This window comes from Clupea harengus, chromosome 2 (genome assembly GCF_900700415.2).
Source record: "Clupea harengus chromosome 2, Ch_v2.0.2, whole genome shotgun sequence".
NCBI lineage: Eukaryota > Metazoa > Chordata > Actinopteri > Clupeiformes > Clupeidae > Clupea > Clupea harengus.
Genome location: NC_045153.1, coordinates 29,561,913 through 29,574,665, shown reverse-complemented (window position 1 = coordinate 29,574,665; position 12,753 = coordinate 29,561,913). Strand labels below are relative to the sequence as shown.

Genomic DNA, 12,753 nt, shown 5'->3' with positions numbered 1-12,753 from the left:
GTTGCTCCAGAGTGAGCCCTCAGCCCTCAGCGAGAGCCCTCAGCCCACACACTGGGCCTCTCCTCCAGTCTCAGCCCACTGACAGCCAGGGCTGCACACACACACACACACACACACACACACACACACACACACACACACAGTGTGGAATGAAGGACTCTCTCCACATTGTCCAGGTCAGGGAGAATGCCTTGGGAACTGTGAGGCTTGTGTGTGTGTGTGTGTGTGCATTATTAGATTACAGACGGGGCTCAGCTATGTGTCCAGCTCATTGTTGACGGGCAGGGTGCCTGAGATTCCTGGAATATTAGACAGACTGTGTGGCTGTGCACTCTAGCCCCCGGGCGGGTCACCAGAGCACCTACAGCACACTCATCCAGCAGGAGTCATTCATCCACCACAGGCACACACACACCACAGAGGGGAAGGGCCTGCACCTTGGCCTGCATCTCCAGGAGACTTACAGCACGCTCAGGGGCATATTATGCACGTATGCTGGAGAGCACAGTGCAAAAGTGGCAATGGCCAGTCCACAGAAAGCGCACACTGTATCTTTTGATTTGACATTGCATGTAAGGCAAAGCAAGTTCATTTATGTAGCACACCAAGTAAAAAAATAAGGCATTTTCAACATGCTTCACATAAATACAAGCAAAAGAAACATCCAAAGGAAAAATAGTGATTAAGAGTGAAAAACAATACGAAACATTTTTCCCCAAAACTCCCACTTTTCCCAAGACCCTTCCATGGATGTAAGCAAGTTGCAGTTTAAGGAATGTGCAGTCGGTCTCTGCATGCCACACCGCATTTTTAGGGGCAGGTTGTGGTGAAATAACACCTAAAATGGGTGCTAACCTGTCAGTAAATCTGCCCCCAGTGAGAGAGAGAGAGAGAAACATACTTGCAAGTCTGAACTACATGAGAGCAGAGAAACAGGTGGCTGCATGTTATCAATATTTCAACACATTTCCGATTTAAAAACATGACCATCTTGCCATTCTTATTTTCCCACTTTTTCTGCAAACATCCTGAAGGATCTTATTATCTTGCGTTTTTTCATAAAAGAAAGACAACTCCCTTTTTTGAGAAGGAGAATGCACAAATGTTGGGAACCTCATAAATAAAACATCTGCAAACCGAACCCCCGCACGCTGTGCTTCAGACCCTAATTAAGGTGGAAGTAGCGGGCCTAGAGGCCCGGCGGCGAGAGGTTCGTCTCCCCAGCATCTGTCTGCTCAGACGACCGCAGCTCCACTCTCTGAAGCGCTGCCAAGCCAGCCCAGGCTCTCAGGTGACTGGCACACCTCAAGCCTCTCAGCTTAGCAGGATGTGTCAAGTTGAAGAAAAACACACACACACACACACACACACACACACACACACACACACACACACACACACACACACACACACACACACACACACACACACACACACACACACACACACACACACACACACACACACACACACACACACACACACACACACACACACACACACACACACACGCAGCAGGCTACAAAGCACCCTAGAGCTACCCTCAATATCATGCCTCCCTTTTCTCTCTAACCCTCCCATCAGGCGTCTGCTTGCTTGCTTGCTTTCTCTCTTTCTCTCTTTCTTTCTCTATCTCTCTCCCGGCAAACAACACATTTCATTTGAAGTTGGGAGATCAGAAATGCAGAGAGAAGTTTTAGGTGTGAAGAACAAAAAGGGAAAACTTGGATCTGGCTTTGGCCCCAAAAACACAAACCTAAGCCCTGAACAGCCCTGGACAGCCCTAAAGCCTAAAGCCTCTTCCCTCTCTAGCCCCTAATGCTGGCTGTTCCAAAACTCCAGCAAAGAAGGACAAGAGGGACTCCACAAAGAGGGCCCGAGTTCTCGGCCCGAGAAAACAAGTTCAAGTCCTTCATGAGAGAAGCACCACCAACCTCACCACCACCCCACCGCACCGCACCCCACCCCACCCGCGGCGCCCTGGGGCAGGAGAGGACTTCAGCCCCACCTCCGTGCTCTCCACAGAGATGATTGCAGACGACACATTCCAAACATTTTCTGCCTGTTTGGTTTCGCCGGAGCCGGGGCATCGGAGACTGCGGAGGAAAAAGCCCTCCACCCATCCACACACCACCACCCCAGCGCCTCCTCCCCCTCCCTCCCTCCCACCCAGACAGCTAAACACCAGCCAGCAGAGAGACTCTCTGCCCCCTCCTCCTCCTAAAGTGCTTTATGAAGGCTGATGAGCTGATTCAAGATGCGCTGCCCCATGCCTGTCACACACACCAGATACAGTCTGGATTTGAGACACTAAGCAGAGGACAAACTAAATGTTACAAAGTCAGTAGCTCCGGCTTTCCACATGTGACGAAAATTCAGCAACATTAAAAGACTTGAACATACACGCAGAGCCAAAGAACTGTTTCTTTTATAGACATGGGGCTATACTAACATAACTCACACACACACACACACACACACACACACACACACACACACTCTAACACACACACACACAAATGTTCAGTCGTTCGCTTTAAGTGCTCAGGTCAATCTGATCCCTGCTGTTTAATCAAGCCCTAGTGGAAGTGATTAACATGTAAATCACTGGGATGGCTCTCTCATTAGTTCCGCCGTTGAGTAGGGGAGAACGGCCCTGATCCTCCCTCTGTGCTCTCGGAGTGGATGCAACCTGACCTCCACACTGTACGCTTACCGCATTAGCGCCAGCTAATAGCACCGTTACCAGTTACACCTCACCCACAACACATGTATTTATCATTCACCTGTGCTTTCGTGGTGTCCGGCTGGCCTTTTCAGAGCTATCTGATGCGATGAGCTTCCCTGCTCACACGTGATGGCGGAGAAGAGAACCGGCTCGACCTCGTGCCAAAACAGGCACTGCTTTTATCCTGTTCCTTTAGCCAACTCCCATGAGACATCCACGGTTCCGGGAAAGCAACAGCAAAATGTACACAGACATTCATCATTCATATGTTTGATCCGTACACACACACCCACACACACCCACACACAGAGAGAAACACACTCATGAACAACAGAAGACAACCTGGGGAGAACAAAAAGAGGCACCAGAGGGACAGCTTTAGACACAAAGACTGGATGTGCCTCCACTGTTGTGCGTTAGGCTAATGCATTCTCCACCTTGGGCAGTGGAAAGCCTCTTCGAACACAAAAGCCCACTCGCGTGTCCTGTGTGTCGTAATCTTTCTCTCTTTCTCTCTTTCTCTTTTTCTCTTTTTCTCTTTTTCTCTTTTTCTCTTTTTCTCTTTCTTTCTTTCTTTCTTTCTTTCTTTCTTTCTTTCTTTCTTTCAGTCCTACATTTTGTTTCCCGTCACACCCTTTAATATGACCGTTGCACTAAACCGTTGTCCATTTGTCATTATGCCACTGGGTTCCTTGCTTATTTTGGGGGAGGGGGTGTGTTTATGTGTGTTTATGGCCGTTGGAGTGACCTGTGCCTGTGACCCTGTGTTGTTTAACCACTGCAGGGAGCAAAAACAGATCAATATATGGTGGCAAATGATACCTTCTTATTCAAGGGCCATCGTGGGTATTGATTGCTCACGTCTTTGAGGGACTAGCAGGGAGGATGACCCTTTTCACAGTCCCACAAGAGGTCAGCCTTAATTATACATTGTGTTAGTATGCCCACAGGGGAATCTATGCGCTTGAGATTAGTTCATGAATGATGGCCTCCATTTATTAACCAGGACCCTCCCACACACACACAGAGGGAAATATGCATAAGCATCCACACACAACCAGGCAAGCTAAGCCCCATATTTACACACACAGAAACAGCCACGGAGCGAGGAAGGATTCTTTTGTTATCCATTAAGCCTACCTTGGGCGATGGTTGGCTGAGGCAGCCAGCACCAGGTTTGTAAATTGGGCAGATTGTAACAGTGCTCTTGGCCCAGGGAGGTGTCCTTGACTAGCATCCAACACACACACACACACACAGGCCTGAGTGGGCACGGCCTCTCATTGTTTCTCCCTTTCTCCATCCCTCCCCGAACACGTCTTCTGTATGTTCCTTTCACAAACAATACAACGCACATCTTGATTAAATAGTGTGGTGTTGAGGCTAGTACAATAACAGTAATGACAGTTAGCCTCCGTTGCTAAACAGTGACTCAAGGAAGTGACGGGGACGGGCTGACTTTCATCTTCATGCTCTCAGGTGTCTTTTGTTTCTCTGCTCTGATCTGGGGTCAGCACTGTTGCTGTACGTAGCTCAGCAGTAGCTCTTCTGGTTGGACAGAGGAAGACTGCTTGCTTGCTCTGTGGGAACAAATTGGCATTGGAGGTCCAACCAATGAGAGCGCCCCGCTACAGAGCGGGAGAGAGCAGAGCGAGTGGCTGACTGGACAGATGGCACCAGCGAGAGCCTTGGACGGTGGACAGGATCGGTTTACGGGGTTTGGTTGAGGTGCCAGCAACCGCTGTGATCAAACGCACCTCACTTCCTTAAAGCCTTGGCAGTGACGTCAATGTCAAACAAATGCCAGCTGCAGTAGCTGTAATATAATGACCTCTGACTGTCTACCTGTAAGGCCTGTGTATCTATATATCCATGCTGATAACGCTCAGCAGTTTATGGTTTGGTAGAGCATAGGCACGCACCCATTTCTGGAGTATAGGAGATGTCAGCAAAAGAAAACATCTTATAACATTCCCCATCTCATCAAAACAAAGTCTGCCAATGGGCTATATTAGGTAAGGTGGGCTTCAACACATTATATGTCAACAGTTTGCAAGCATGTGGACGCAATCATGGGTGCCTACGCCTTGGTGGATACATATTACTAGCATTGACCTCTATACTGAAAACACACATAAGCTAAATCACAACAATAGTGTAATTAACACTCAACATCTTAGCGTGGTATAGAGCAGTATCCAGTGTCGAACTCCCGAGGAAATAAAGCACAATAGCTACTGGAACACTTCATAGGGGTGAGCACTCGGACTACACTGTTGGGCCCTTACAAATTGTTACAAAATGATACCAAAGGTACCCCTCTGTGACCTTGTAACTCAATGCGTGGAATGCTAGAATCAAATTAGACAGAAACTTGTTTAGAATAGCAGACAGCCACATAGGGAGAGGGTCACATGAAGACAACCTCATTTTAAAGTCTTCTGAGGCTGAGAGGTTATTTGATCGCAGTCAGTGAAGCCAAAGTAACTCAAAGAATTGTAGTGCGAGGAATTTTTTCAAAAAGCAATGCCACCAAAAATGCCAGAGGGGCGAAAAAAGAAGCAGTGAAATATGATCCAAAGAGCTTTATCCTTGTTCAAATAAATGGAGGAGAGGCAGAGGCGTATTCCTAGATATTGCCTTCCCCCGACAAAGTCCATTAATTATTAATGTTTAATCTTATGGCGCGAGATGAAAAGATGCTGTAGAGGGGGAAAAAATAAACAATAACGAGGAGAAGAGCCCTGGACAACCACTGCTCCACGATGACCTGGAATAAAGACAGGCTCTTGAAGAAAGTGGGGGAAAAGACAGCATCAATAAACAAAACACAACCAGAAGATAGAGCAGCCCCAGCCTTACGCAAACACACACTACCACAAAACACTTAAACATTCACTTCCAGGTAGTGTATTGCAGGAAAATAAGATGAAATAAAAAAACAAAATCTCTCAAAGCCACTCTGAAAAGCTGACAGGCTTGAAATATTTATGAGCCCCACGCAGGTCTATTCTACCCAACCGAAGGCACCCAGCTCCCGGTCTCGTAGATCCGTCTGAGCCCTCCACCCAAAGCGCCACCTCAAAGCCATGCATTGCTTTTGTCCAGATCCTCTTAAGGTGCAAGTCAGCACCCGTGGAACAGGTCTCCTTTTGTCCGCGGCTGGCAATCCGCTGGACTGGCTGCAGGCTCCGGCTCAGAAAAATGAATGCTCGCGATGTTAGTTTATTCAACACGCGGTGGGCTTGTGGAATTCTGCTGTCACGCATTCATGAACAATATTACCGAGGTGTAGGATTTCTGCCGGGAGGACGAGTCAAGCTTGGGTCATGTACACATGGGAGTGCTGTGGAGCTTCACAATCCTCAACCTACACTCCACACACACACACACACACACAGACACACACAGACACACACAGACACACACAGACACACACAGACACACACAGACACACACAGACACACACAGCTTATCAGAGCTGCTGAAAGAAGAGATGACTCACTGTAGCTTCCCCTAAGATAGACTCTTCCTTCAAGCTTCTAAGCCTGTTTTACAGCGTGGCTCTTGCTCAATAACCACGGGGGACGAAAGGGCAAAGATACAGGTTCACCTAAAGTGTGATGTCAATAAACTGAATAGGCCACAATCCAAATGTAGCAATATCATTTCTGCAAATCACAATGGCTACTACTGCCGCGGGCGCTGCACAGCATGAGCCTATTCTTCCTAATGCATTGCCTAGTATTGATTAATGATCATCACACAGTGGAATTACAATCACGCCTACACTACTAGGGACATAACAGCAGGGTTCCAGAGGATGCATTCGGAATGACTGAGATAGCCACACTGCCTTCCTGGTCCAGCCTGATAAAACAGCACCTCCGTGACACATGGGAGTCGTTCACTCCGCCCCTGGTGATAAACACCACACAGCTCACACTCTGTTAGACCACCGTACCACAGCGAGCGAGCGGCCAAAAATAAAGTGCAAAAATAACGCCACGTCTGGAGGGCGACGGGAGAGATGAGGACACCAGTGCCACCTCTGACAGCCCCCCCCCCCCCCCTCCCCCTCACGCCACACAGATGCGGAACTTTCCCCTCGGGGCGGGGAGAGGAAACTCAAGCTCTGAGAGACTGGAGCAACAACACCTCTGATTCCCTGCATCACATCACATCGCCAGTGTGTCGCACACCAACTTCCCGTGGTCAACTCCACCAACTACTGTGGGAGAAAACCCCAGGATCCCAAATCATGGAATTTAAAATTAAAGATGGTGGAAAGGGCTCCAGTCATCTCCCATCAGCCTGTGTACGACATAAGTAAACATCCCCAGTTTCGACATCCTTCCCTCACGGAGATATTGAACCTGAGCCAGGCCCTCACTTTGGAGAGAGCTGTGAGAGTGGTGTCTGCAGTAAGTTCTTGAGAGCAGGAAAGAGAAAAACAAACATGAAGCGCGACAACCATAAAAACAAACATAACAGAAGGAAACCCCCTTCTACAACCATCCACAGCTCCCATATACTTTACCAGCTTGCATTTCAAGAGCTGGCGGTCTGAGCCGTGCTTTCTTTCAAACAAACTTCACAATTAAAAAAACACAGCTAACGGAAGAGGTTACATAATGACTAAGTGGCCACTGGATCATGTTTAGCCTCCAGAAACACATTCAAAATATGCTACTCAATCCTCTTAAAGGGCCAACATTACTGAGAAATCATGCCGTACCCAGTCATGTGTTTTGGGGCTTGACCACCACAGCCCAATCCAAGAAACCAGAACACAACAACAAAGGAGCGGGACATGGAGGAGGAGAGCCAAGAAAGACAGCAAGCAGGCGAGCTCAACAAACAGAGATGGGGTGGAGAGTGGAGAACCAAGCAGGCAGGCAGGCTAAGCGTCGCTGCAGGACTTAAGTGGGCCCATTAGTCTTCTTGACCTTACTTGAGTCCACCATCCCCAGCCCCAGGCCACTGGTCCGCATGACAGTGACTGTCATCTGTCAGAAACCAGCAGATAAGCCCCTGGACACATCTGCACACTCTCACAGCCCGACCGCTCTCACCTCACATCAACACACAAGCCTCCCTATTAAAAGGGAACCTTTCTGTATTTCAAGTCAAATCAAAGTACCAAATTCAATGTATGACAAGTAGAATATCACACGCTGCTGCCTGCCAGGCAACATTGCAGCTATAATCCCACCGACCTTTCACAGGGTTCTCATTAGATGCAACTCTGAGCGCCTCTGTAAGACCCAAGGCTGCCACGCTGCTCATGCAAAAAAGAAGCCTGAGCATCGAGCATTTAGTGAGGACGATGAATAATTTGTGAGTGCAAGAGTCAGGCTCCAGATTTACCAGGAACTCAGTTTCACATGGCATGCAACTCACTTACTTATTAGTCTCATATAAAGGGGTAATTAAGTAGGGTAGGGTAACAGAACATACACGGAACGCCCACATTCTCTTGAGACAGACAGAAAGAGTGGAAGTGGAGAACATGATTCAGGAGGGGGTGCACTTAAGCATCACCTGACCTAGTTCCTCCCAAGAGAAGAGCACTCTGAAAGAAGGCGGTGGACCTGCTGGTGATGATACATATTGATCTAGCACTGCCTTCACACTCGTCCTTACTTCCTTAAGATTGATTTAGCCAAACAAGGACTGGACCTGGAGAATAAGATGAGAATAAGGACTTCCATTACCTTACTTAAAAACTAGCTCTGATAAACTACCTAACTGTTTTTGTGACCACGTTTTTTCTACAGTATTTGTGCTTCAGCCTTTCCCGTTGAGATACACAGGAAGTGGTGGTGGGCGACTAAACATTGATTGGATTTGCAGTCATCAGTTTACATAGAGGATACGAGATAATGAGATACTGGAAGACTGGGAACATAGGCCAACGTAAATAGCAGAATCTGTGGGAAGAAACACAACAACCAAACACAGCAAACAATCCAAAGCCTCATCAGAGTAAGCAGCATATTGTCATATCCCAATTCCACTATCACAGCTTGCTTTGATTTCACCAAGCTGTTCATTACACTGATGAGTTTGTTCAGTTATGATCTAGGCCTGTATCTCTGGTAAGAGGATGGTACAGCCCAACCCAGCATTGCAAACAGGTCAGAGGTGCTGAACTATGATGAAGAGGGTTTAAGGTATGAGCCGAGTTTTGTTCACAGTTTTGTTTAAAAAAAAAAGGACAGCCTCAGTCTAAGAAGTTACTGGGACAGGTGAGAGCAAAAATGACTCTACATTTGTTACCTTCCCCGACACCATAACTGAAGATCGCCACAGCTGGTGGCAGCCATATTCTTTTTGGTGACTGATATAACAGAAAAAGTCTGTTGACCAGTGAGAGACACAGGCAGCTATCAGACTGAAGCAGCAGGACAGGAAGTGACATGCAGAGCAGAGCAGGAAAACGGAGGCCACGCAGATAGAAGGCGTGGCAGTCAGTCATGCCACTCTGCTGTTTTCACTAAGGTGGAGAAAAGAATTGTGCTTCTTTGGAAAGCCGGATTAAGCCTTTTAAACCCCAAACAAAATGATTAGGGCATACAGTTCGAGGGACAGATTGACCTTCTGCCCAGAAACACAGACTAGGATATGACTGATTTGGGTCCTCAAACAGATAACCTCCCTGTCACTACTAGTGCCCCGTCATGAGCTTCTATTTCCGTTCCTCTCTTCGAAGCAGCATTCTCTCCCTCAAGCCTGAGAAGAAAATAGGTCTACTGAAACACATCCGCACCCAGTCCCCAATCTAATCCAATCCAATATAGGTCATTAGTGTGCATGGCCTGGCCTCCTGCCCTGCTCCATGTTACCATTCAGCCACTCTGTTGCAGCCCAATTTGAATCAAATATGGCCAACATGAAAGCAAGACAGCAGGTAGCTGAGGGCAAGAGGGATTATTTTCGAGTGGTCTTGATTTTTATGCCATCTTCTAAAACGATAACAAACACACAACCGGTACAAGGTTGATATCCAACTGAGACTTTCTATCTAACTTCCCCTATGGAATTTTGATAATGAAGTTACACATGACACAGACAGTCAAATTATGTTAAGCAGTCAAATGTCAATGCACTTGCGAGATGAGAGTGTCATGTAACAGCATACAGCGACATCCCTTTTCATGTTGGTAATGCTCACAGACTCTTTTAAATCATTGTTATTCCTCCTCTTTTCCACAGCTCTGTCCCCCCGCCCTGTAAAAAGAGATTACTAACTCAGATATATGATTGACTCAATAACAGTCCAAGAATGCGGACAGTTCTTCACTGCCTATAAAAACCCAGCTTGCACCCTGGCTGGTGGTATAAAGCATGTAAAGCCTCTGATGTGTCTCCAGAAAGAATCTCTGCTATGACTTTCTTCATTCCAAAATAAAAACATGTGCAGGACAGACCATTTGGCAAAGGGCTGAGCTAACATTTTACAGTGGAGTAGCCAAAGACATTATTCAAAATATGACCTAGTACATGCATACTCTATTTGATACAGTTGCATGGAAAACAGTTGAGTGTACTTTCACACAGGCAAAACATGGATGGGTCATGGCACATGACCTGCCACACTGCAAGTAATCAGGAGATATGCCTCAGTTAAAATGAGCCGGTTCAATGCCTCTTTCCTTCACTCAGTTAAATAGCTGAAATCTGGCTCCCATGTCACCTTAAATGCCTTAACCATAATATTCCCAAAAGACAGTGTTTAGTGAGGAAACGGTATAAGTGCTTCTGTTTTTGAAAGAATATTCCGAGAAAAAAATAATGTGTTTTTGTTTCCAAAATAATGTGTTTTCATGAGTGAGTTCAAACAGTGATACACACAGTACGTTATATAATGCACTGTATATTACGGTTGGAGGAAACAGACAAGATTAAGACATTGTGTAGCCTAATGACTGTTTAGAACAGAATACATGTAAGGAAAGTGTGAGAATTCACATACAAAAAATGTACCACCACGCCCGGCGTTTTCCCTGAGAACTGACATCCAAGACATTCCCATTCACAGCCCAACTAAACTCAGTAAAAACGTCCTACGCTTTCTGAACAATCCTAGAACATCTTACTTTATGTTCTCGGTGTATCTTTTCCCTGTTCCACTACTTCATTGGGCTGCTCTCGTCAACAAATCGACCGACCCATATCCAGAGAAGCACATGTTCGTGTGCAAGTTACTTAAAGTGATCCTCGAAAAAGTTCTCGAAATGAACACAACCAATACAGTTTATTTTTCTTACACGACTAACTTAACAGACTGATTCGTTCATGTGAAGCACCACACCAGTTCAATCTGGCCTTCTGACAACCCACCCACAAGAAAAGGGTTTGCTGCATTCTAGCAATTGGTGTCATTATTTAATTAGGAGGCTGGTATGTCGCCTTACTTTTCTGATTTGATGTGTTATCTGTTGTGATTTAATAAGGAGCAGCATGCTTCACAGTACATTACGGCCAACATATTGGACAGACAACACCATTAGTTTAACAGTTAGTTCAAGAACATGGGATACCGAACATTAGCGTACAACCTTATCATCTCAAGTCTTAATCAGTACTAACGTCAGGTTGATCGAAAGCAGAATAGACGACCCAAACACAAATCACCCAAATAACACCGGGAGCAAAACGAACAGACTATAGTGTCTTATTGAACCGTCCGATCCAAATTTACACCTTGCGCGTACTGTCCGCCTAGTTCAGTTCATGTAATATTAGCAATAAAACCTGGTTGAATACCTTCGGATAGCTCTAGCTCCAGCTCCGCGAGTTTCTCTCGAACCTCTGCTGGGAGAGTCATTGCAATTGCCGGAGTTGGCTCCATCATCATCATTAGTAATCCAGAGGAGTTTCGTTCAGCCATGATGTTCCGGTTCACTCTGTCTACTGTAATTCACTGGTTTGTGAATAACCCTCCTGAAATTGTTCAACGAGCGAGTAGTGGTGGGTGGTGGTGGTGGTGGATCCCTATTGCATGCAGATGTGAGATGATTCCACGGAGCGGTTGCATAGGCTACTGTTCGCTAGCACAGCTAGCAACGTTTCCCTCTGAACATAAATACAGGAACAAAGACACTTATCCAAATCCGTTTGCCACTGAAGTTCAGATCTTGTTCGTGTCCTCTTGCCACAATCCATACACGACACACGGATATAAACTCATTCAACTCCAATCTTCAGTGCGCCGCCATTGCAGCAGTGGCAACAGCAGCCCTGATACTGCGCGTGCACTGTGCCTGCGCGTTATCGCCCTCAAACTCACCTAGATACTGCTGGTATGAAATAATAATTTCTTCTTCAGCAGCACAATAATTATTCCTCTCACGCTATGTTCTTATATGTGTGAATACGACACCATGACCTACTTGCACCGCACTAACGAATAATTTGTGCCCCTGCAATTACTTTCTAGATTGGCCATTGAAACTTTTGGATTGTCAGGCAGGTGGTGCACTCGGGTTTACGCGAATAGGCTATGAGATGCGATAGGCCTACATTTCTGAAATAATTGTGAAGTATGTCAAATGTGAATCATGAACACAATTACTACATTAACTATAGTTCTATAACCAACTATCATAATGTAAGGTTAGGTAGGCTAGACGCCTAAAATAGCATACCCCAAAGCTGGTGCAAAGTGACAATCAGCATTCCATAGGCTACCTAAATATTATTAAGCATGCTCTTGTCTTCATTTGATTCCTAACATATTTTACTGTGAACGAAGACAATGCAGAGGTCGGCTAATTAGGCACTAGGCTATCTTACTTTGGCAGGGAGGCTACGTTTAAATTCATGGGACGACGTCGCCATCACGTGGACGATTTTGAACAATACAGCATCCTGCAGTGGTGCATCGCTTAATAAAAACACACTGCACCAGCCACATAGACAACATAGAAAAAACAAACACATTCTAGTAAGGCTACTTGCAAGCCTCTGTATTAACTAAACCACTAAGGTGAAAGCAAATCTTCGCCAGTTATCATCCA

The 12,753-nt window shown here is 46.2% G+C and overlaps 1 protein-coding gene across 1 annotated transcript in view; it reads right to left on the bottom strand.

Annotated features, from left to right (window-relative positions):
- dip2a (disco-interacting protein 2 homolog A) overlaps positions 1-12,374 on the bottom strand; it is a 100,797-nt gene extending 88,423 nt beyond the window's left edge. The window contains 1 exon segment of the mRNA XM_012837271.3: positions 11,501-12,374. Coding sequence (XP_012692725.2) covers positions 11,501-11,624 — 124 coding nt within the window. The 5' untranslated portion in view covers positions 11,625-12,374.
- Positions 12,375-12,753: the final 379 nt, after the last annotated feature.